This window comes from Sitophilus oryzae, unplaced genomic scaffold (assembly GCF_002938485.1).
Source record: "Sitophilus oryzae breed Bouriz unplaced genomic scaffold, Soryzae_2.0 scaffold_1498_pilon_pilon, whole genome shotgun sequence".
Lineage (NCBI taxonomy): Eukaryota > Metazoa > Arthropoda > Insecta > Coleoptera > Curculionidae > Sitophilus > Sitophilus oryzae.
The window spans coordinates 582600-610040 of NW_022146167.1; the positions used below are offsets into that span (position 1 = coordinate 582600).

Sequence of the window (27441 nt, forward strand, 5' to 3'; positions counted from 1 at the left end):
TTGGCATTATTACGTTTTGGCATTATTAAATGCTTAATTTTATTAGTAAAATTAAATATCTGTTATATACTGATATTTCCAAAGCAATTTACCCATTGCCTGTTGCTGAACGCACCGTATGATCGAATAAAATGGATAAATAATAATTAAATGGTATTAAAATGAAATTAAAATATATGTTTTGATATTTTGACGTAATCAATTTACCTCTTTTTTGTTTCCTAGCCTACTATTATAATTTTTAGACCATATAATCCTAAGCGGCAGCCTAACAAGATTTGTTCTCTTAATATCTCCGGTTAGAGAGAAGATAGAAAGTTGCGGTTTGCTCTGATATTTTGCAAATTTTCTGCTCTATTTAAATATGTAAATAGAAATATAGCCTCCTCTTTATTTTTTTACGGAAAAGCGCAATATCTGTTATGGTGTCAAACAGCGCCCTCTAGCTATCACGAAAAAAATTGCGGAAACAAAATTTATACTGGAGATCATTAAGGAAGAAAAACTCTTTTAAACGAGCCCTAGTTTGTTTAAATCGCGTAACCTAAACCAGAGTTATCCTTATTTTAATAAAAGCAAGTTTAACCTTCCCCCACCACTTTATTTTATGAGATTATGAGCAAAAACTCTGTATCATAAAAATTGTAAATTTCTCGATGTTTACAATAGTAATATTTAAAATACCTGTTCACCTGCATATGTTTGATAAAAACCCTGTTTTCTGATTGGCTATTAGAGAAACGCCCCCTAGCGGACATTTTTCGAACTTGAAAATAATTTTCAGCGATTTCTCTTGGTCGGTTTACTTATTAGAATTTTTTTCCCAAAGTTATATGATAAGTAGTTTCTGAGATACAGCCGGCGTCCATTCTTAGTTGGCCACCCGGTACTTTCTTGTAAGTAATCACTGTTATCAGCCTGCTAAAACTCGTGGCGTGGCGTTCTACACATCACACGGCGAACAGTCTGTTATACCTGTTATTTTGCGGAAGTAACAAGAGTTGTGAACTTGGTAGAAGTTTGTGATGCATATTTTCCGATATTAGATACAAGCCATTGCTGTGAGCTCACTGTTGTTTCCATAACTGTTATTTTATTTTTTGAATTAGCTGTTGTATGCTGTTATATCGAAATAACAGTTCTGAAATAACAGACAGTGAAGTAACAACTCATCTCAGATAGTGACACCTAGTCGATAAGTACGCATTAAACATTATTTTTAAAAATATAGTTTCCAAGCCAAAAAAATAAAAACTTAACTCACAAATAATTGTTATTGTCTAGAAATAAACTAAAACGGTATAATATATTAATTTTATCTCTATAAATTTTAACAGAACGTGAACTTTGAAAGCTAACTGGAGAAATTGACCTAAATATAAATGTTAAAAAAAGGCTTAAGCGTTTTTTGCCTTTTAGAATAAAAACGTAGATATATAAAAATCCATCTTCATGTTAAAGAGTAAAACGTCTCAAAGAAAATCAAAGTTATCAGTTATGGTCGCAATAACAGGGATTTTAAATTAAGCGAATGAATAGATTAGTTCATTAAAAAAATTGATTACTAAACTTATGTAGATTTGATTTTAAACACTTTAAACAGACAAGCTAATTTGGCTTTATACTGTACTATCGAAAAAAAAACGGCGTCAAAGACGGCTGGGAATGACAATCGATGATAATTTTGGCGAGGTCAAGCACTAGATATCATTTACTTGGCCGGTACTCTCTTTATTTTTTAATGGCGCTTACTGCCAGTTGGATTTAAGAAGGTTGGGATCTATTCTTATTGAGTAAAAATTATTTTTAAATGGTGTAGTTTAAAATTCGAGAAAAAATATTTTTTTTTGGAAATAGATTTGTAAGAAGTGTGTCTATCAATGTTTTATCCTTTTTTAATCTTTCCGTAATTATGGTTGTCAATTTTTGACAAGTTTTATGCTAATTTTTAGTAAACGATGTCTAGAGATTGACTTCGCCAAAATTGTCATCGATTGTCATTCCCAGCCGTCTTTGACGCCGTTTTTATTTCGATCATATATGGTATTTGGAATGGACTTACGTTAGATATTATATTGTAATATTTGTTATGTATAGTGATAGATTTAATACTACATAAACCGTAATAGATATTAAAAAACACTCACTATCAAAAACGATTAAAAGCAATTAGGTCGATGTTAAATGTTACTTAACATTCACAAAACATGAGATTTTTTTAAAGAAAAATAATTTACACTAAAGTAATATTTGTGCTTAAAAACGTAAGTGGTATAAAAAGGCTTTGTTGTAAAATAATATTAATAATGTTATTATTCATGAAATAAGCACCAAGACGTAAAACTGTGAACAATTACAAATAAGTACATCTTTTTATTTGTGTTCTTCAATAGATGTGTACATATAATAAAAATTTCAAAATGCTATTAAGACTGCTTGAAAGTCCTTTATATCTGCTTAGTGAAGGCAACCAAATAAATAATTTTTTATCGAAAAAAAAATGTTTTATTCCATTCCTATTTTCGTATTAGATTTTGGCTGCACATTTTAACAATTAGCTTGGAGCGGCTATGTATAAAAGTACTACAGATGCACAGAATCTATGAAAATATTTTTTTGACCATTAACTTCACGTTCTTTTTATAGGAAATTCTTATTTGCAGGCCTTCTTACAATCGATAATATTGCAATAAAAATTCATTACCAAGCCAACTCTGTGAGGCCGTCTTGTTTCGAGTTTATGCTACTTGGAACATACAGTATGACCCCAGATTGTCTTTACAAGAGGAATAACTTTTTATTATTGACATTTTGAGAAAAATGTGCGTTCTTCATAAATATTTTTGCTTGTTCGATCCTAAACTGTATTTTTCTCAAAATGTCAATAATAAAAAAGTTTTTCCTCTTGTAAAGACAATCCGGGGTCATACTCTATATTAAATAATTACCTATTGGTGAAAAGTTAACATTCATGTTTTTAATATGAGATTCATCCATATAACGATTCATCCGAACTTTTTTTGCAAATCTGGGGTCCAAATATACTACCCCTAGAAATATTTGCACTTATTTAAAACTCACCCTGTACAGAGTAATAAAACTGGAGGCAATTTTTTAAATGAAATCCTGATAAATTGTAAAAAGTATATTTTAACAATATACAAAAATAGTACTTAAGTGTATAATATAAATTATCTGAAATTATAACATTTAAAGGCGGATTTTGATACATCCGTCATCCGTTGCTACGATCATCCGAGGTTGCTCTGATTGGTCATAGTGTTTTCGCGCCATTCTTTTGAATTTTTTTAACCCCTGTTCGTCAAAGGAGAAAGTTAAAATAATTTTAACTTTTCGTATGATAACAGATGTTTTGACAACTACAGTTGTCAAGTAAAGGTCTAATCTAACCTTACTTTTTGTTGACAAATTGGGATATTATTGCTATCAGGAAGTGGTTACTCTCTTTCGAGTTAATGTCACTTTAAAGCTTCATTCAGAACCTCGAAATTAGTGGAATAAATTAGTGGTTTCAGTTAGCGGAGAAGTTTGTTCATATAATCTCGATTTAAGCATTCACCACGACCAAATTAGTAGTAGTAATTTTCAATTAGTAGCAAAAGTTAAAAAACTTTTAACATTTTCACTAATTATACTTAAAAATTGGCGAGGAATGTCATTTTAGCCTTTGATTATCATCCGTCAAGTGAAATTGTGGTTATAAATCAAAAGTTTATTGTTTTATAAGCTAAATATTAGGTTTTATCTATGGATATAACTGACCACCGTAAGCTGTTGCTAGGATATTCTATTAATTTTAATTGTGTTTTTTAAACATTGTGAATGATAGTAAACTATAAAGTGTAGTTGAAATCACTAATTTATTCCATTAATTGCGAGGTTTTGAATGAAGCTTAAAGAGAAGTAAAAACAAATAATAATGACATAAGTAAAACTCACGAAAACCGTTAAGGTACATTCAGGTCCGCCCCATTGAACTCGAACCCCGACGCTCAGCGGACGCTAGCGCAACGCCAAACGCGACGCTGTCTGCCTGAACGGTCTAATTTAAGTTAAGTGAATTGATTCCATTTACCGACACGCGGACGCGACGCAAACGCGACGCGACGCTCGACGTTCTCAGCCTGAATGTACCTTTATGGGAATGAAAACAATAAATGACAAATTGGAATTGTATTAAGAATTGTCATAGTTAAATAATTTTGACCAATCAGGCATGTGGGAATGTAATAAATTTACAAACTAAAGAATATTCTAACCAAACTCTTTAAATTCAAGCAATAAAATTAATATCCCATCGTCAGATATCGGACGCATAAATATCCACCTTAGTTTGAATAAAAAATAACAAAGGAATGATTTGTAAGGCACTTCATTACGAGTTCTATTTTGATTGATTCCTGCTCAGTAAAATACGTATTTAATAATAGACGGTATCGAACTTGTTCGACGTGCACCAGTCAAATGCGTTCTTAAACATTCGTTCCCAAGGACTTTTCTGGTGGTGGATCCATTCCCTGGGCATGTAGGGCCATTGGAAGGGCTGGGCGCATCTTTCTGGATGAGGCATGACTGCCAGATGTCTTCCGTTAGATGAGCATACGCCTGGATAAGTAAGTTTATAAATATTATGATCTTTCAAGTATAAATGTACGTCCATAGTGCACCGGCTTTCCGATGGCCGACTTTTCTCGCGACAAGTCTTATCGCTTTGTGAACCTGCGCCATCGAAGCAGGTATTAGCCATTAACAACCGATTGCAGGAAGCTGGAAGCTATCCCGTGGGATTTATTGTGTCCTTTTATGAGCTAGTGCTAATGTTCATATTAAACTGATACAAAAAAGTACTACTCGTGATCATGAAATTAATCGGTCTCATTTTGAATTTGGTAAATATCATACCATAATATCATAGCCGCGCAGGGAAGATTAAGTGTGGGAGCGAGGGAGTTGAATTGGTTTCAAAAGAGGTAGCTGTGATAAAATTGTTCAGTGGGTGAAGTAGGCTAGCAACAAAAAGGAACAACAATTCATTCCAGTAAAAGCAGTTTAAGCCGGTTGAAACTGGCTGACTGGCTCACTATGGCAACGCACTTTTTATTGTTCCTATATTTTTCACCGCTAGTCTGCCGCGATAAAGCGAGAAGCGGGAAGCCAGCGCACTATGGACGTACCCTAGTGTCCTGAATGGTATGAAAAATTCGATTATAAAGAAATTATGCAGAAAAACTACTTCCTAACCGATATATTTACTAAAATCACATCAAACACAACATTAAATGGACGTTAAAATTACACTTGACATAGCTGGTAGAAAATCTCTGACATAATAGCATATAGTACGAGAGCAACGTCGGAAAAACAAGTATTTTAAGACGTCTGGCTCTTTGATATATCTTTTACTATGCTCTCTAGAACAGCATGCGGCCCGTCTGGCTGCCGCTAAACGTTGCGTTTCCTACTGCGCATTAAAAGAAGATCCTATATTTTTATTAGTCCTTTAAATTCTAGTATTGAATATAAATCGAACATTGTCTCCATAGCGCAGTGCGTAGAGTTTCCGACCACGAGCCGAGGATTCAGAGTTCGAATCCGGGTCAGGCCAAAGACTTTTTTATTTTATTTTCGTTTATATTCTGATAGTAAAGTATTAAATATTTGGTTTTTTTTGAATCACCAGAATTATTTAATACTTTACTATCAGAATATAAACGAAAATAAAATAAAAAAGTCTTTGCCCTGACCCGAATTCGAACTCTGAATCATCGGTTCGTAGTCGGCAACTCTACGCACTGCGCTATGGAGACATGTTCGATTTATATTCAATACTAGAATTTATAGGACTAAATTAAAAAAAATATAGGATCTTCTTCTGATGCGCAGTAGTGAACGCAACGGGTATCGGCAGCTAGACGGGCCGCATGCTGTTCCAGAAAGCATAGTAAAAGATATATCAAAGCGCCAGAGGTCTTAAAATACTTTTTCGAAAACGTTGCTAGCTCTGACTAATACTAGTACTTGGTTTTTAGAATAATCAAAGTTTTATTTTTTAATTAAAATAAATTTTTAAAACCTCTGAAAATATAATAATGGGCTCTTTCACAAAAAATTATATACTCAATTCAAGCATAAAATCTGAAATAGAAGACTATTTTCAGTATATTTATCCAAAAAAAATAGTTCCATGACATTGAATAACTTTTTTATAGGTCCTCAAAATTGCTTTAATTTGAAATAATTTTAAAGCGCCAATTTATGACGTATGAAAAATACGCCTAATCACATTGCAGAACCGTGCTCGTGCGCCAGCCAACAACTGGCAACATTGCGATTTGATTGGACCAGCACCACCTCAACTCAAGGCCAATCAACATGATATGGGCAAGGCAAATATGGCGACGAAGGCAGCGCATTATTAAATTGTTTACCTTTAACCTGAAAAGCCGGTAGTGGTTTCTCGTTCCGATTGCATACCAGAAATAATTAATTATCTCTAGTTTGTTTTGCTTCTGTAACACGTTTGTTTAGTTCTTAGTGTTCAGTACATGGTGTGATCAGAAAATTGTGATAAAATAACAGTGTAATAAAAATCCAAACCAGACATTCCACATAGGGAACTTCAAACTTTTGTGCTTGTCGTACTCCTCTATTATTAATTATTTTAAGGTAAGAACTAGAAATATTTATCAAGATATTACACCTAAATGAGTAAAAAGCCTTCATCGCCAGTCTGTATAGTACTTTATAATGGTTACTTACAATAATCAAAAGATAGGTATTAAAGGGTAGGTATTAACATTTTATTGTAGCATACCTTTTACATGCTCTGTTCCAAATTGTCACGAGAATTATAGAGGGGGTCCCAAGGTTTCTGCTTTTATATTCCTCAAAAATGACGAGCTTCGTAAAAAATGGTTGACAGCTATTGAAAGAGATAATTTCACTCCTACTAGTTCTCGGGTAAGAAGTGCATTAAATATGCCTCAAAAAGGCCAAAGGCCAAAGCATCTGTTACCCTAGTGAGGATGTAGTTATGGCTACTGCTTACACTTACCTTACTATAAGTAAAATATTGGTAGAATAGTCAAGCTTTTTTACATCAAAAAGATCACAGAAAGATATTGACAACATTCACATTTGAAAATATAAATGGCCTGGATGTAAGTCTTTTTTTAGGTTGCACAATTGCCCCTCACATACGTCAGAATTTATTATTAAATCCATCTTGTTCAGAATATCCAATATTATATTGAAGAACTATGCAAAAAAAAGAAATGACGTTATAAAAAGGTATTTATTTTTTTTTCTAAATAAAATCTTGAAACACATATTATATTTTTTAGTTATCCTCACCTATTATAGTTTAAATTTATTCCCATTTGTGTAATGCTGCAAAACATAGAAAAAATATTCCATATTTTTTGACCCAAGCCAGTGTAGTTTATAATTCCAAGAGCATTTACCAAAGCTTTTACTAAGACAAGTAACTTCCTATACTGTCCATAATAGTATATATTTATCAAACGTGCAGTAAATTCTAAACTATGGTAGGTAAGTGTTTGCAACTGAATATCTAGTTTATATTGCTATTTTCTGTTATATATATATTTCTGGTTATTTCTTTTTCCGATGATTTTGAACACCCTATATATGCTACCTCAAGTTTGAATATTTACACACTAGTACACTACCTACATATTTTCTGAGAAAGCAAACCTTTTTATAAAAAGTAACTAACTGATGTTTTCATAAAAGTAATAATACAAAAAATTCCATACTTATGTGGAGAGCTTTAGACTCCCTGTATATTATAAAAATTAGTGAAATATTACGTAATCTAACCCGACATTTGTGTGAAAAATGTCTATTTGGAAATAAAACAGGTTTTAAAATACGCGCCAAATAAAGCACTTCTAACTCCGCCATATTGGAAAAGGTTGAATGGCCTTGTGTGGAGGTGGTGGTGGGTCAGCATGGTGGCCCGGCCGTGTTGCCGCTTTTCAACATGCCAGGTGTGACGTATTCAAAATAAAGTGCGGATTTTTATTCTGGGCTTTTTTGTTTTTATTTATTTTCTTAAGAACGACTTCAAATTTTTCGAAAGTGAGATAGCAGAAAATTCTAGAATTAATTGCTTTACTTAATTATGCTAATTCCAAAATATAGTGAAAGACCCCATTGTTCCCTAGAGGAATTTTGAAAACGGAAGGCGCCAAATTGTTTAAACATTTTTAGAGATAAATCGTTATAGAAAATTCTACGCGTCTTTATAATATATGTATAAATACCAGCAAGTCCTTCCACGCTTCCATTTGGATTCAGAGGATACACTTCGGTTGGTTTACTGTTATCGTCCACGTATCTTAGAGGCGTACAACCATCCTTCACCAACTTCCTGTAGATTGTATTATCTTTAAATCCAAAACGACCTTCGCCATGAGCTACCTAAACCATAAAAAATACTTGTAACGACTTCTTTCTTCATTCAGTTTAGAAAAACATACCCAGACTCCTAATACAGAACCCTCCATATCTTTAAACATAATAGCTTTCGATTTTTCTATTCTTACTGTGCTCCATCTACATTCGAACCTCTCTGACTTATTGTGTTCTAGGGTAATATCGGGTTTAGAATAAGTATCAGAGAGTGGTGTACCGACCCAGCCAATTAGGGCCATCAATTGACATCCGTTACAGACGCCCAAGCTGAAGGTATCGGGTCGGTTAAAAAACCTCGCGAATTGCTGTTTGACTGTGTCGTGGAAGAGGATGCTAGCTGCCCAACCCTTACCCGATCCCAGCACATCTAAAAATAACGTCTTTAAGTGTCTTTCACTTTGATTAGATATATTAAAGGATACAAATCCCCAATGAATAAAATGACTAAGGAATGAGCACGTGAAGAAAGTTGCCACGACCGTGAAGGTACTTAGGGTCAATAAGGGATAATAGCGTGTTGCCGATTATGTATTGTTTATTGCCTGTTGGTTTGGTGTGGTTTACCAAGCTACAGTTCATACCAAATAAACTTTTAGTCACGTGATTAACCTTAATATTATTAAGGTTAACTGATTAACCCATGGATATATTCGGCGCCATGCTGACTAACTGGAATTTAAATTTCGCGCTGGGTATTCAGGTGGTAGCTCTACTGTAAAAAATGTCAAGTTGCCGCATTTATTTACTTATTTCCTGCCATTGTCATTCGTTTTGACACTTTAGTTTTGTATTAATAGTTTTTTATATTATTATTACCAATTTAAATAAATTGTTTTGTGATACTTTAAGCTTGAAAATGTTTACTAGTAGACCTTGCAGTCGAACATTGTTCTTTTTAGAAGCTCTTTTAGTGCAAAGTGTACAAGATAGCTTCACAGCCGTAAAAAACTCATCGCAACTTTATTAGAATATTTTGAACGGGAAAGGGGTAGTAATGATCCTTTATGCCTCTTAAGTGCTGTTAAGAAGGTGAGTTTTGTTGATGAAAATAATAACTGTTTATACCGTGCTGGCAACTGTTACTTTTGGGTCGGTATTTACATGTGTGGAAGTAAATCGCATAGGGGTCTTATTAAGTCGGAGTGAGAGAAATGCGACGGTGTGCTGTTGCGGCGTTGCCGGTACGGCTTTCCCTATTAAGTAAAGTAAAATCATGATCGCAAACAGCCCATTTTTAAAATACTTTTTTTCGAAAAGATAACTAGATAAAATCATTAGATGTTTTTGAGCATCTGAAATGGAATTATAAGGATATCGTTAGGGTGTCCATTTTTTTATAACGAGAAAATATCAGTAATCGCGATAATTTAAATAGTCAACTTTTTACAACACATAACACGCTATAACTTAAAAACCACTTTTGATATTGAAACTTTTTTTAATTTTAAAAATCGGATCTTTTACAATATTTTTAAATAAGAAAAAATCGATAAGTTTGTTTTTTTTTCCATTCAAAAATTTTAAACACATCCATTTAATTTTAGTGCATAGCAATTGTCAGCAATCGTGTACCTTTTTTTATTCATAAAGATTTTCAAATACTGTCTGTGAAGAAAATATAGCAGAAATGTTAAGTTTTTCTAACTTGCACTTAAAAATGTTTAAGCTATAGGGAAAATTACAACGATTCGGTAATAAATAAACAAATAAGTGAAGATGAACACATGATGTTTCCCCAGAACTTTAAGTACTGACAGAGATACTAATCGACCGGTCGACTGCGACAAATCTGCTATGTTCCCTTCCACGTCTTTCAGCAATGTGCACAGTTTCTCGGTTTATTTTATATGTTTGGCAACGGGTTTACTGTTCTCTTTGTTCAGTACATTATAAACGCATTGTACTCTTCTTACATACAGAAATCTCGACCCAAGACCAACCTTGACTAACCCTTAGTATATTTATAATGAATTTATTTTTGTTTCCTAAAATATTTTGATTAAAAGAATATATATATAAAAGTGGGCAACGCTGTGCTGGTCAAGCTAAATCACGTGACTAAAAGTTTATTTGGTATGAACTGTGCATCAAAATTTTAAGGTGTCCGTTTTTCGTGCCGGTGAGGTTATGTTGTAAATGAGTAGTTAAGGAGTACGGAATTTACTAATTTAACACTTACCGGCATAACTAAAGCCACCAGGGAATATGACGCCTCTGAAACGATCCAAAGTAACCTTTCCAGTTAAAAGATCCTGCATAGTGACGTCCCATACTTTGAAACCAACTCTAACCAAAGCCGCAGCCATTTCCCTATCACTATTTATACCTGAAAAGAATTTAGTTATCTAACGTTATTTTTTTTCTATTTTTCCAATACCTTCTTCTCTTATAACCGCAACAGGTATTTTCTCTTCTTTCAAGATATTGTCGTCATCTGGATCAAAGGTCAAAATGTATTTCGGTCCAGTCCTGCTAATCAAAGATGAAAACTCGGAATCCGCGCATTCTTTGATTGTTTGTCTGAGTTCCAGTTTGTAACTGGTCTCCTCCCACTTTCTCATTAAAGGAAATACTGTACTTTCGAGCGAGGCGTTATTTACAGTGACCACTATCTGAGATTTTATTCCGTAACCTACGCTGTGACCGATGTCGAATACTGGAACATTGTAACCCTGTAAATCAAGGAAGGATTGGAGAGAGAAAATGAAGCCAAGAAAACTGCGCTTGGTGGTATACCTGGAAGACTGATAAACAATGGGCGACATCTTTATCGAGAACTTCCAGCACCCATCCGACTTCTTCAGAGAACAGAATAGGAATGGCTTTGCCTTGTCTGTGTTTGATGTTCACGTCCATTCCGGAAAGGCCAGCAAAACACATTTCCAATAGGCACACTAAACGAAAGAAAGAAAATTAATAAATAAATAAAATAATTGTAGACTCTGATTATTGTAAATCATATACAGGTTGTTAATTTGTTTATTACACGCGGCAAGAGCTTTATGGTTGAAATATGGCAACCTCGGCCCGCTCGACGCGACGGGACGAGTCAGCAGATTAGCTTAGTACTTATTTGGAATGTAGGCAGCCAAATTTATGAGATGGAGCTATACAAAATCCACATAAGTCGGTCCTTTTCGTTCAACAGCATTGAACTACGCAAGCGTGAGAAGTGCGTCTCGATTAGTTGATTTATTTCATACTAATCTATAGAAGTAGTTTTATAAGTTTTTATCCACCACGTAAATCAATTTAGCGTCTGACTATTCGCGCCGTTACTTATAAATTTAAATTTAATTTCTCACATATTTAAACAAAGATAAGAAACCAATAGATATGATGAATATCTAAAATAACAGGTTGAAATAATGCAATTATTAAAAAAAATATATATTATACGTTATTAATATTTAGAGTTTAAAATAGCGCGTGGGCAGGTGACAGCGTTCAGCGATGAAGTAGTGCTTATTTGGTGCGTGCGCACGAAAATCCTGTTGAACGAAAAAGTTAGACTTATGCAAGATTGGTATTCCTATTTCATTTATTTGGCTTCACTTTCCACTCATTGTGTAAAGGCGGTACTAGTAATATATTCTTATATTTGTTGTAAATAATGTTGTAAAATTAGGGTAAAATGAGAATTCAGTAATATTTTAATTTTACTTTGTCAACCCGACAGCCTAAAACTTGAATACTTTAAATATAAATTTGTTTAAAAAACAATGTTAAATAAAAACAGAAACAAAAATGTTATACTTTTTTCAAAGCCATTTTCTTGTAAGCCGTTTACTTACCAATCAATCCACCATCGCTGACATCGTGTCCGGCCAAGACTGCGCCATCTTTAATAAGTTCCTGTGTGGCTGCAAACGCATTTTTAAGATCTTTGGCGCAATGTAAGTCAGGACAATCGTTTCCTAGTTGTTTGAAAACTTGAGCTAACGCAGATCCTCCTAACCTATTGGCATCGTGAGACAGATCTACAAAGAGCAACACTCCCTGCTTACCTAACGATGGTGCTTTAAAATCTGGAGTAACGACCTAGATAAAAATCGTGAAATAGAATTATATAAATACTTATTATTAATGATTACTTTTCGAATATCTGGGCATGGAGCGTATGTCGAAACCACCAAAGTTCCTGGAGCCTTTACGGTTTCTTTGCCTACTCTAGCTGCCATACTTAAGGAGTCTTTACCGCCATCAATTGCGATACCTATAAAACGATAAAAAAATTGTCAATGGACAAAACTAAAAGTTACTGAATACACCAACCTAGTTGAGACATTAAATCGCACATCGACTTGCATGCATCGAACATCGCAGCACCCTCTCCTGGTAGTTTAGCTGCCCACATCCAGTTACCGCTGCATTTGACGTCTCTAAGTTCGGTAATACCCGCAAATACCAAGTTGCTAAAATTGAATCAAATCACTAACGCGTCAACTTAGAAATTAAAAATAATAAAAACTATATTTTAATAGTATAATAAAATAACAATCTGTTATTTTACAACTGCTATTTAGAAATAGAGTTTGCAACAGTTTTTTTAACTGTTTAACTGTTATTTAGAAATAACAGTTGTTAAAAAAGGAATTAAACCCTCTCCTAAACGTAACTACAGTGACAGTCATAAAATTACTTTATAAATGAGAATGTAATTAAAAATCGATTACCTTAAAGCTTCTACCACAGACATTCTTGCTCCAGCTTCAACATTTACTAAACCCTTGACTGGTTGCTCTCCTATGGACGAGGCGATACCTTCCTACAAATAATAGATTTTTAGCGAAAACATTCCATTTTTTCCCGAATAAATTCCATACATAACCAAAATGAGAAACGGCAGTGACGGCCACGTCGGCAAGTGGAGTGTGAAGAGGACCTACACATTGCTGTTGCGCTATTAATCCCGTTACGCATCTAAACAAGGCTTAAAAAGTTATAATATAACCTATTTTGATTATAAATTCAAAACTTACCTATCCACTTTGTTAGTCAAGTATCTCTTGCTAGAAACGGATGGCAGTCTGAGTACTTTTTCTAAACATTTGAAAATTGAAATGGTTCCAGGTAATACCAGAGGTGTTAAAGTAGGTTTTTTACGTTCCAAATGATATACTTTCCTAGGCATTTTGCCCAAAACGTGATCTAGCTTCAGATTGAATGGTGTGGCTGATTTGGTTTCGTCTAAGGCCAGTACCACCGAACCCGTTCCAGTTACTTCACCGACCACGTTGATTGGACACCGTTCTCTTTCACAAATCACCTTCAGAAGTAGCAAATCATCCTTTTTACAAAGCATAGCGTTGTTTTCTTGATACTCTGCGCCCCATAGTTCCAGAGTATTGATAGTCGGATCTCCTAGTTCGAATCTGTTGGCATAAATTATACCACCGGATGGTTCAACCAGTTCCTTTAAGACGTTCCCGTTCCCGCCGGCACCTTGGTCGTGAATACTGATGATGGGGTTCTTTTTGCCGAGCTCCAGGCACGCCCTGACGACGCGATTCAGTTTGTTTTCCATTTCGGGATCACCTATCAATAATTTTGAATCTGAATATATGATTTAACAAATAGAATATGTTTAACATTAATGCAGAAAAAATCGATACAAATTTTTGCAAGATGTAGAATTATCCTTCTTAGTAATTGACGTACTAAAGGCTGGCAAAGGTTAGTTTTGGGTCGAAATTTCCGTATGTAAGAAGAATACAATGCATTTATAGTGTACTGAACAAAGAGAGAACAGTAAAAATGTTGTCAAACATATGAAATAAACCGAGAAACGGCACATTGCTAAGAGACGTGGAAGAGGATATAGCAGACCCAATCACTACTTAAAATTCCAGTGAAGCCTGTAAATCATCATCAGTAATCGTTCAGTTTCACGATTTAATTACGTCTCGTGATACTTTATTTCTTTATTTATTAACGAATCGTTGTAATTTTCCCTATAGCTTGTAAATTTTTAAGTACAAGTTAGAAACAGTTGCACTTTTGGTAAAAATAAGTGGAATTGAGTTGATGTTCGAAAGTGATCGCGCTATTAGAACTCTGAATTCAAAAATCGATATCTCCAAATCCATTAGAAATAACTGATTGTAGTTTTTTTTTCAAAAACTTTCTTAATATTTTTGCTATATTTTCTTCGCAGACAGTATGTGAAAATCTTTATAGACAGTTACACCTTTGCTGAAAATTGCAATGCGCTAAAAGTAAATGGACGGATTTTTAAAATTATTGAATAGAAAAAAAAAACAAGCCTATCAAATTTTTCTTATTTAAACATCTTGAAAAGATCGCGAACTTCAAAATAAAAAAAAGTTTCAATATCTAAAGTAGTCCTTGAGTTATCGCGTGTTATGTGTTAAAAAGTTGAGTTTTTAAATTATCGCGATGACTGATGTTTTTTCGTTATAAAAAACTGGACACCCTAACGATATCCTTATAATTACATTTCAGATGCTCAGAAACATATCTAATTATTTTATAGTTATCTTTTCGAAAAAAAAATTAAAAATAAGCAGTTTGCGATCGTGATTTTACTTCACTTGATAGGGAAAGACGTAGCGGAGAAATGTGACAATGCCGCAACAGCACACCGTCGCATTTCTCTCACTCCGACTTCATAAGATCCCTATGCGATTTGCTTCCACGCATATAAATACCGACCCAAAAGTAAGAGTTGCCCGCGCGGTATAAGCACAAACCTCTTTGAACAGCGTTAAAGTCTAACTCTTCCTTGTTGTCGCCTTGAACTTCAACTGAACTGGCTGCCCCACCTCCCACTCCAATTCTATACACAGGTCCTCCTATTTTGACAATTTGATGATCGACTTCCGGTGATAGTTTCTCGGTCATATCGGCCTCCATACTACCGATACCTCCGCTAAACATAATGGGCTTGATCCACTCCCTGAAACCCAAAAAATGCTCATTGGTTGTCATTGCAATGAAGACAGTATGCATTATTAAATTTATTGTATTCCCATGCCTCCGTTTATCGGATAATACGAATTTTGTTGTGATTGGTCAAAAAAAATTGACAATGACAATTCAGAATTTCGTTTCGATAACAGTTTCCGGGAGTTTTACAGTTGATTGAAAGAATTGGGAAGATACGCAACCTAATGGGAAAATTCTTGACAAGGCTGATTTGATTTCCCCTTACGTGTGGTGGAGCCCCTACTAGTTCTGCGATCAACGCATAAAATACTCATTTTCTCTAATTCGGCTAGCGAAGGCATATAAGACGGTGTGAAAATTCTGAATATCAATTAGCCCTTACTCTGAGGATTAGCCATAATATGGATTGATAGATCATATGATCATAGATTTGGTGATCCGATCGATAATTCAAAATCCAGGCTTGCGCACTACGCTTGAGCAGAGCTAACTGAGCGACTTATGCAAATTCCTTCAGAAGATTTATATACCCATTTCACCGGCTTGGCTTCACAGAATGCAGTTTGGAGTCAATATGGATACTTTATAGGACGTCTAGGGCTTGACCTCGCCAAAATTATCATCAATTGTCATTACCTAGCCGACTTTGAAGCTGTTTTTTTTCGATCGTATATGGTATAATATTACTCACCTTCTTCCATTACTATCTTCTAAACCAAAGGATCTTACGAATCCAGAAATAAGGGGTTCCCCGAACTTATTGCCATAATCAGAGGCACCATTACTAGCCTCAACAAGAATTTCTAGTGGTGGAGCGAAATTAGACGGGTACTGGAAGTTTTCGTCTTCCCAGGGGAGTGGATATTCGGGAATCAGAAGGTTTCCTAAAGCCAAACTTAATATTTAGAAAAATATAGTATACAATGTGAATATAAAAATTCGCAACCAATGTGAAAAGCTTGTACTATTGAGTTATCAAAAAATTATGTGTAGTAAGCCCAATAACAAAAAAAATATGAAATTGTCTGTTTTGTGACGATGTAGAACAATTCATTTTAGAGTGTAAAAAGTGGTGTTACGTGTATCAAATTTCATAAAGGTATCTGCGTAATACCATCAAATATATGATGAAAAAAATTAGACATACATTCATAGATAACAAAATAATTTAGAATTTAGAATTATATTAAGATAGTATTGAACGTCTTAATATAATTCTAAATTCTAAATTATTTTGTTATTAAGATAGTATTGACGTCCATTGCAACAAGATCAGTATTCTGAAAATTAAAATTTTTAGTTTTTGACAATATTGCGAGAGATTCTATAGAAAAAAACTTAGAAGAGAGACAAAATAAAGAATATTTTTGTTAATTTACTTCGTTTATTGTATTTTAAAGAAAGAAAAAATGTGATATTCCTTTTTTAAAAACATAGGTACCTACACAGTGTGAGTGTTAAATAAGTATAGATATTTATTTACTTTAACGTTAGCTTACTCGTAGTGTTGTCGTAGCATTCGACCCCAGAGAAGAACACAATTCTGAGGTTTTTTCGCAAAAAAATGAAATTTTGGAATTTTTTGGATTTTTTTTAGTTTTTAGTTAAATAACATTATTTATTGATACTATGGCAATATAGATTAAATTTACAAGAAAGAAAACCCAGAAAAGATCCAGCGATTCTCAAAATTTAAGCAAAACATTATTTTTTAGAAACTTTCAAAGTAAAATAACTCGGTTGTTTTGGATTTATTTCATAAACGGTAAAGAGAAAATATGTTTCTTTTATCGAGATCTACCAGCCCTGAAAAACTAAACTAAGACATTTATTATTATTTCAATTGCTCTATCATTTTCAAAATTTCCGATTTTATGTCAAATTATCGAACTTTTTGTAAATTACTTGACTTACTAGTAAAATATCCTACCGATTGTCGTCTACTACTTATTTTTTTCCATTTTTAAAGTTCCATTTCGTTCTTTACTTAAAGTTTGGGGTAGAGGAAACCACCCAACGTAAACGATATTTTTTATGAAATAATATGCTGAATTTACTCCAATTAATTTTTATTTTTATTTTGGCAAACCAATCATTTTTCCTCATATGTTGTAAACTTTTTGGACATATTGTAGATAGAAAACCAATAGATCATTACCAACAGAGTATCCGGCAGTACCAGCGATGCAGTACCCTCCTCTTCCCACGCTCTGTACATCTCTTATTCGACCACCAGTGCCGGTGGTAGCCCCACTGAATGGTGCCACACCAGTGGGAAAATTGTGAGTTTCTGCAGTGAAGATCAAGTGGGATTCGGACGGTACCTGTCTCAGTTCGCTTACCGATCCTGCTGAGGCAGGTCTCAGACTCCGATGGATGTATCCTCTTATTGCGCTGCAATATTTAATTAATACACAATGTGCTTAGAAAGTCACACATAAGAAATAAATAGAACATCTGGAGAATTTTGAAACAATTAAAATTGGAATTAACCCTCTGGCACGACACTTTTTGATATCAACTGGTACCAGTTTGGTTTCCTGTATTATTGGCAAAGAGAACTTAATCTTTGTTATTGGTCCTTATTGTAATGCAAAACGATATCACAGCTTATTCTAGTCAGCTTATTAAATTTTTGACATTTTTGCTTAAAAATAATCGTATTTTAAATTTCAATCTAGAGTGCCATGGCTGTGTTAAAAACAGTAATTTTTAATCAAGGAGCCTTGGAAAAATAGTTTTGATCGTCTAAAGTTTTTTCGTGTCTTGTCCTGGCCAGTTAAAAGATGCCCAAATCGTATTTTTCAATCACATCTCAATTTTTTCAAATGGAACAAGGGTGGCTCATTAGAATATTAGGAAAAAGCATTTTTTACGAATAATTTGGTACCACACACTTAGTATTTTGAGCCAAATTGTTGTTATGAACCGATATCATGTTGTTATGAACCGATTATCAACCGCATGTTACCATTTTAAATAAACAATATGAGAAAATGTCAAAAGTTGACATATGATATGTCATTCTATTCAGAGTGTCATTTTCTATCGAATAATCAAAAGTTGTAGTCATTTCCGGTGAAACAGGAAGTGACCCAAAACAATCAATCAACCCAAAACGTCAATCAATCCTAATTTATGTCATATACTAACATACCAAATCTCGTTTTTTCATCTGAAAAAATAAAAAAGTTATAGGGGTGAGTCACATTCGAGACGCACGCTGTATAGTAACAAATGTTTTAAAAATTGATAACTAGAAATTAATACCTTCAAAATAAATAAATAAATTTTTTTTCAGACTTTATTAACAAGATAAAATATCCTAAATATAAATACTACATAATATACTAAGAGTATATGTAGTTTTTTTAATTTGTCAAATTCTTCCTGTCTCGTTGGAGAGGCTTAAATTATTGCTTAATATCATATATCCCGAGTATATTTCAATAAAATAAAAAAAAATCATTACTCAAACATTACATTTTTTAGTTTGGTTTGGTTTGTTATAAAAATATCATTACTCAAACCAAAATAATTTGGTATTTTTTAGTTTTTTCTTCTGTATAAAGAAAATATGCAATACATTTTCAATAAATTTCTATCTTCAATATTTATTAGTTCTACTTGATAATTACCAATATTTTCTATCTAATTACTGAATACACTGTGACTTTATTGCAAATATGCAAAATTTAAAATACAGCTCAGAAATCTAAAATACAGTTTAAAGTTGTTTACAGTGTTCCATGTAACTCGTCGTGAGTTGACTAGCTGTCTAGTGAATAAGCTGTGACCATATCATAAGTGATTATCAATGTCAGAGATTCCAGTTTAAATATTAATTAATTCTCCCTCTGCCATTTAGATGGTGCTAAATAAAATAATTAGTCTCAGTTATGACCCATAGGTGTCTCTAACCTATAACCATTGGTTATGGTTGACAGATAAACAGTGCTTTAAACGTCAATTGTCTACCAATTGGTTGACAGACAACTGACGTTTAAAGCATTGTTTATCTGTCAATCATAACCAACGGTTGTTCGCTCGAAATTGGCTTTACTTACTGTTCATAATTAAATTAATCAAAAACTAACCATTACATTTGCATTACATCATTATAGGGGAAATAAATATTTTTACAAATTAGGCAAAACAATGACGCAAGCAGATATGGTTTCAACATAACAATAACGGATAATGGGATGATAAATATTTGCCTTGCAGGGGGTCTGTTTACTAAAAACTCTTCATTGTTGCACAATATACTATTCCATTTATTTTTAAAAATAGATAGCAAGTAATAAACAATATAAAAATCTATTAGTAAATAATAGTTGCTGCAACAATTTCTAACATCCAATAAAAAAATATTGTGTCCTAAACATAGCATTTTTACAAAAAGTTACTGTATCAATAGGGTTCCTATCTACATGCATTTAAAGCAATTTAAATAAAAATTATTTAACTATGTTCATTCAATATTTAATGATAATAAAAAGTAAACAACTGTCTGCTGTTTTTATTACTTTGTGTTAGGACAACAACTTCTAAAAGTTATATTGGTTTAAAATATGATTTCACTATTTCATTTAATATAAAAATATACGTACAGGGTCGCTGTTATGTACGGAAACGGTCGATTATTAGGTAAAATATACAAGGTACCGCAAAAAGTTAAATACAAAAACTATAGGGTTTTTAAATGTCTATTGGCGCATAAAGCATAAATTCGTGGTACATAAAAGTTTCATTTTTTAAATAGAACCCCCTGTATATTATTATATTGCCATATTTCAATTTCAATTCTAAATCAAATTGTTTAAGTGATATTTACAAAAGTCGATAACTCGGAAACGGTTGGTTTGAAGTACATTGTGTGTATTTCGATTTTTGCTTAGGGGGTTCTATTTAAAAAAATGAAACTGTTATGTGCCACAACTTTATGACCCATCCTGTATACATAAATTTATTACTTGCCAATAAACATTTAAAAACCCTATACTTTTTGTATTTAACTTTTTGCGGTACCTCCTATATTTTATCTAATAATCGACCATTTCCATACATAACAGCGACCCTGTATATCAGCAAAATAAAAAATATTTCTATTAGTATAGGTAGTTGCTAGTAATTCCTACAATCGGTTAAAAAATACTGTGTCCTAAATATATATCAATAAATCATGTTATTGACATCTATAAAGTTCTAAATTATTTTTACAATAGTTACAGTATCAATATGTACTATATTTCAATAAATATATTCCAATTTACACCTAAGATTTACACTCATTTAAAACATCAATAAAAATGTATTAAATCATGTTTAAAGTTTATAATAGTTAATAGTTATGTTAGATATTTAAAGATTATAAAAAGCCTAATAAAGTAAATAATAGTCTGCTGGGTTTATTATTTTGTGATAGGAAAAAAACTTCAATAAGCTACATACATTATTTTAGTAGTTTTTAAACCAGATATTAAAAAAGATACACTTACCTACTGTTATCACTAAATTTGATTACATTATTTGGATTTGAATTTTTCTGTGTATTAATTATCAGATCAATTAGAGACTCTTCATGTTCTTCACCATCTACAATCAGTTTACCTTTAAAAAACCAATGCCTGCTGTGCTCGCTATTAGACTGAGCTAAATCAAAACATTCAATATTTGTGGGGTTTCTTTTCAAAATATTTTTAAATAAATTTGTATAGTAGACTAAATCGGCCTCATCAAAGGCCAATCCTAATTCTTGATCGATTTCTTTTAAAGCCTCAGCGCCTTTTTTGAGCACATCAATCTCTCTTATATTTTCCTTTTTTGTTAATTTTTCATTAAAACTATTTTTTGGAATGTTTTCAGAGGTATAACGACATTCTGTCATACGGTCGTACAATATACTAGCCAGTTTTCTTTCAATATCCTGAGATATCTTATTACCAGATTTTATAATCAGGAGATATCTGCGAGAAACCTCAAGACGATAAACTTGAGTTAAACCTAAATTTTTACAAATTGAAACAGCATTAGTGGACTTAGCTGTGGAAAAATTAAATCTTGGTCCAACTTCAATCAGAACTTGATTTCCAACGACTTTAATGCTAGATTTCTCTGATAACCATTCAGGATGTAAAGGATCTCGTAACACCCATTGAAGAGTTTTCAGTTCTTCCAGTGTCAATTTTCTCGTAATTTCTACGTGATAACAAAGCTCAGTTTTTATATCTTCCACCAAGTTGCATATCTCTTGAAGTTTTAGTAACAGTTCGTTTCGTTTTGCGGGCGTAAACCCCGGTGTTTTATAAAATCTTATAATAGAATTTTCAACCACCATAGTTGGATAATTTTCAATTCCAGTATCACGCACTCACTTTACACACAGAATTAAGTAAAACATCGTTATTATACGCTATATAACGCAAGTAATTAATTTTATAGATAACGAAATTTTAGAGTCAAAAATTTAGAAAAGGTTATCAAAACGCGACGTTACCAAACATTTTCTTCGTTAAATGAAAAATAAACGTTCACAAACGAATATTAGGTAACTTCTAATGACATCGCTTTAATACGAAATAAGATTTTAATTTTTGTGTGACAATATTAGCAAAATTAAACAAAAACCAATATTAAAAAAAATATGTAAACACAAAAAACACGAATAACCTAAAATACCTAAATAATAATTGTTAGCAGGTGGTGCCATCCATAAAATAATAAATACAAGAAGAAGTGTCAAGTCAATGTTAAATTATGGAAACAGCGTGGCTGCCTGGGTAACTAATTTTCAGATATGGCGGCTGGGACATTTGACATGACATAGACATGACAATTTCAATTTTATGAAATTTATTTCCGTTTCCGGTTTTTAATGGCGGGCTGTTCAGGAGGTTTAAATGAGGGTTAATATACTTTTTACTTTTTCTAGTAGTAAATAATACAACAAAATTACTCAAAAATATTTATTTGGAATTTAGAACAATGTAAATATGCAAATCAACACAATTAAAGAGCTATAAACCCATAAACTACTGTATCAATATCAAAATATTTAAATAACATCAGAGATGCTGTGTTAAAGTGAAATAGTAAAGTAACAATGCACTGACTTACAGAAACTTGAAGATAAATAAATGTTTTCACAGCTTCACGGGCGTAAACTAAATAACTGGAAGCAGGAAAAGGCAACCGGAACCCACACAAAACCTGAAATCAAAAAAATATGTAAAAACATAAATATAGGCACATAAGACTTTTGTGAATTAAATCAAACAGGACTTGAATGAAAATAAAATAAATAAAAAATATGATACATATACATCTAATACCTCATTTGTATTTTCAAAATAATCTACATACATAGATTTATAGCATTATTGCTATGAAAATACATAATAGGTACCTATGTGATATGTAATTACGCATTTCTGTTCATCTTGTAGAAAATTAATGTAGGCTAATAATAGTTCAATAATCATAATTTACCTTGTATAACTTGCTTTCAATTGCTCAAAATCACCGATCAGTCTTTAAAGTAGAGATACGGAAAATCCTTGGCAAAGAATATCCCAAGATCCTTGGGTTTAAAGCTAAAAAAATATAAAAAACAGTTAATATATTACCTACTTTTACATATAATATGGCCCATACCTACTACACGCAGAAACGTCGATTTCATCATTTTCTTCATGTAATTAATATCATATATACTTTATTAAAGTGTTAACAAGGAACTTTATATCAAAAACATATTTGTACTTATAAATTTCAGCCGAAATATCAGAAACAAACTTCCAATCAAATCTAAACGGCAAAAATTAAAATGGCGCCCGACCCTGCCAGAGGCCTCGGGAGCTGACGTTGACACACAGACAAAAGACAAAAGAACAGGACGCCGACGTGCATAAAAATGTTCCGTAGCAGAAATTGACAGAAATCATATAGAAATATTCAGATTTTTGTCTAGGACAGTCTAGAAGGTCATGCTTTCTGCCTGGGTAGAACCATAAAATAATAAATACAAGAAGAAGTGTCAAGTCAATGTTAAATTATGGAAACAGCGTGGCTGCCTGGGTAACTAATTTTTAGATATGGCGGCTGGGACATTTGACATGATTTGACATGACATAGACACTTCATTGACATGACAATTTCAATTTTATGAAATTTATTTCCGTTTCCGGTTTTTAATGGCGGGCTGTTCAGGAGGTTTAAATGAGGGTTAATATACTTTTTACTTTTACTAGTAGTAAATAATACAACAAAATTACTCAAAAATATTTATTTGGAATTTAGAACAATGTAAATATGCAAATCAACACAATTAAAGAGCTATAAACCCATAAACTACTGTATCAATATCAAAATATTTAAATAACATCAGAGATGCTGTGTTAAAGTGAAATAGTAAAAGTAACAATGCACTGACTAGTAAAGTAACAATGCACTGACTTACAGAAACTTGATAAATAAATGTTTTCACAGCTTCACGGGCGTAAAACTAACTGGAAGCAAGAAAAAGACAACAGGAACCCACGCAAAACCTGGAATCAAAAAAAAATATGTAAAAAAACATAAATATAGGTACATAAGACTGTTGTGAATTAAATCAAACAGGACTTGAATGAAAATAAAATGAATAAAAAATATGATACATATACATCTAATACCTCATTTGTATTTTAAAAATAATCTACATACATAGCATTATTGCTATGAAAATACATAATAGGTACCTATGTGATATGTAATTACGCATTTCTGTTCATCTTGTAGATAATTAATGTAAGCTAATAATAGTTCAATAATCATAATTTACCTTGTGCAACTTGCTTTCAATTGCTCAAAATCACCGATCAGTCTTTAAAGTAGAGATACGGAAAAATCCTTGGTAAAGAATATCCCAAGATCCTTGGATCTAAAGCTAAAAAAATATAAAAACAGTTAATATATTACCAATTTTTACATATAATATGGCCCATACCTACTACACGCAGAAACGTCGATTTCATCATTTTCTTCATGTAATTAATACCATATATACTTTATTAAAGTGTTAACAAGGAACTTTATATCAAAAAACATCTTTGTACTTATAAATTTCAGCCGAAATATCATAAACAAACTTCCAATCAAATTTAAAACGGCAAAAATTAAAATGGCGTCCGACCTTGCCAGAGGCCTCGGGAGTTGACACATGGCTGACACACAGACAAAAGAAGAGGACGCCGACGTGCATAAAAATGTTCCGTAACTGAAATTGACAGAAATCATATAGAAATATTCAGATTTTTGTCTAGGACAGTCTAGAAGGCCATGCTTTCTGCCTGGGTAAGACCGCGCCAGAACTGTTTCCAATTTTCCGGTTTACTGTCACCCCCCTGGTGCCATCTGTTTGCGATATTCATAAAGTATTTTATTATTTTAATTTTCGATAGAAACACGTGTTACAGAAATCTTTAAAATTGCGAAATGGTTTATATGGTTGTAAATGTATGGCAGCACTAATGTCGAAAAAAATATAATCATCATAATCATAAACATAATTAATTAATAGTGATAGTGATATTTAAAATTCGTTTTTGAATGGTGAATAAAAAGGATATTAAATTAGAGATTATAATGACCTATAGCGAGCCTTCAATATATAGGTAAGTGTGTTGTTGATAGTTATTGAGTTGCGAATTAATAGAGGAATGGAATCTGACGAGAGACCGGACCTCCCGCCTTTATCCTGGAAATTGTCCATTATAACATACACACTACGTCTGCTGCACACGATTTAATCTTCATTTAGCCATTGCGGGAGTTGTGGGGTTCGGGGGGACGAGCGAATACGTAAACCTGGCAACCCTTTGAATTTAATGATAAACCAGCATTATAACTTGCGCCTGGAAATTGGATATTCATCTATTATGTGTGTCCCTGGGTTGCGTTATCGTCCAGAAACGTTATAGGCAGCGAACAATGGCCGGGGATGACCAGATAGCCCCAACACAATTAGGCCGTGGAATTTTGGAAAAATTCCAATATCACTCGTTAGAATGGAAAATGGAACAATGGGCCTCTCCAAAACGCCAATTATAAAATTTGTAAAATGCAGGATGTCATTAGTATCGGCTTCGCCAGCGCGGCGGTGAAAATTTTATGCGTACACCAAATTATGGAAGCTTGGATATTGTAATTTAGCTTATTTTATTTTAATAAAATATTTGTGATTATTTTTTCCGCAAACTGTAACGAATAATATACAGTTTGCGCATTGATAGCAATAAGGAAAGTGACTTTTTTTCATATTGATTTGATGGTGATTTGATGTTACATGGGTTTTTTTTATACAGGGTTCGGCAATAGTGCGTCAAAAAACTTGAGGATTTTGTTTAACTGCAAACCTAAAGTATATAGTATAACAGTTTAAAGAATATAAATATATCAGTTGACCCACTCTTCCCCCGTATCAAAATCCTCCCGCCGCTCCCCGCCTGTCTTGTAGACTTGGGTCAGTCTACATCCGTTGCTCGACATGTACACAGCGTTCCAAGTTTATTTTAGTTTTGTTTTCGGTCCGACGCATAGGGTGAACCAAAAATAGTGTTTTAGTTCTTTTGTTCAAATTGTGAATAAAATGTCTACTAGAAATATTTGTGCAGTGGATGGTTGTAAAAGTAGAATGACAGACAATATATCGTTCTTTAGGTGTCCAAAAGATGAAGGAAGGTATTTGTTTATATAGTATAGGATATTAAGTATATAATAATTAAAGTATTAGACATATTAAGTATATTACAATTATGGAAACCTAACTATGAATAAATTGTTTTAAAAATATACATATAAATTAAGAAAAGATTTGACTCGAAATATGCACAAAATATTTATTTTTAACAATTAGTTTATTATTTTAGTAGATATTTTAGAGTAGTAATAGATACTTTACTATTATGTTTTGGATTTTGCAGTATTTACCGGTTTGCAAAGTGCATCTGCATATTAAATTATTTTTTAACATATTTGCATTTTTTTAAATAGCATGTTTTACTTTTTAGATGTTTGTATTTAACTTTAACTACCTACTTGGAAAGTCCAAATTTTATCGTTAGGTAATAAAAATACGTGCATACAAGTTGTTCTGCTATTGACAAGTTTTTTAGAGTTTTTACTAAATTTTTTGGAACAGTAAATATAAAAATTGACGAGCACATGGGAAAAACGATGAGTATCCAGAAATGGGGGGATAAATGTTCAGGAAACCGTTTTTTTTTAATTCAAATTACGCATGGACTTTTATATCGTCCTGGTTCTAAGTGGCCGTTATCGATATTCCCGTTTATTTAGGTATCAAAAGGTGTAGGCTCCTCCCCCCTTTGGTACTTTCATTATTTTTCCAGTGTGCTCTTCAATTAGTAGTAAATACTGTAATAAATTATATTTGCATATTTCTTAAGTTATAGCATGTTTTGCTTTTTAGCTGTTTGTATTTAACTTGAATTATCTAGGTACCTTTTTATCAAAAGGTAATAAAAAGTACTTGGATATAACTTGTCTTGCCATTGTCAATTTTTTTCAGTTTTTACTAATTTTTCAGTTTTTATTAATTTTATCGAACAATAAAATTTATTACAAAATTAACTACTAACAGTCATAATTACTGTTCATCATAATCATAAAATTTAGAAAAAAATTCCAAAAAAATTGACAATGGCAACACAAGTTGTATGCAAAGGTACTTTTATTACCTTACGATAAAATTTGGGCTTTCCGGGTAGGTAATTAAAGTAAAATACAAACATCTATAAAGCAAAACATGCTATAATTAAAGAAATATGCAAATTATTATTATATATATTAACAAAATTAACTTATTATATTTATTTAGTATACATTTTTTATATGGGGTTTCCATAATAATTATTAATAATAATTACCCCATTGACAATTCCCAAAGAATTAGGATAGAATAATATATGTAAATTATTTTGTTGTAAAATTAACATGAATAAATTAGTATTATAAGGTAATTAATGTACTTAACTAAAATCCGTTTTTATTTCACATTTCAATTCATAT

General features: G+C 32.6%; 1 protein-coding gene across 1 annotated transcript; it reads right to left on the bottom strand.

Moving 5' to 3' along the window:
* Positions 1-3132: 3132 nt before the first annotated feature.
* On the bottom strand, positions 3133-21999 carry LOC115877710 (phosphoribosylformylglycinamidine synthase). Its single transcript, XM_030893986.1, has 16 exons — positions 20871-21999; positions 17528-17763; positions 16061-16253; positions 15174-15379; positions 13443-13998; positions 13287-13383; positions 13137-13228; positions 12736-12875; positions 12555-12676; positions 12255-12501; positions 11197-11354; positions 10838-11132; positions 10640-10786; positions 8526-8827; positions 8310-8466; positions 3133-4626 (listed from the first exon to the last, which is right to left on the bottom strand). The coding sequence occupies exons 1-16, from the start codon at positions 21707-21709 to the stop codon at positions 4442-4444; spliced, it is 3972 nt and encodes a 1323-aa protein (XP_030749846.1). The 5' UTR covers positions 21710-21999; the 3' UTR covers positions 3133-4441.
* Between the last annotated feature and the right edge of the window lie 5442 nt (positions 22000-27441).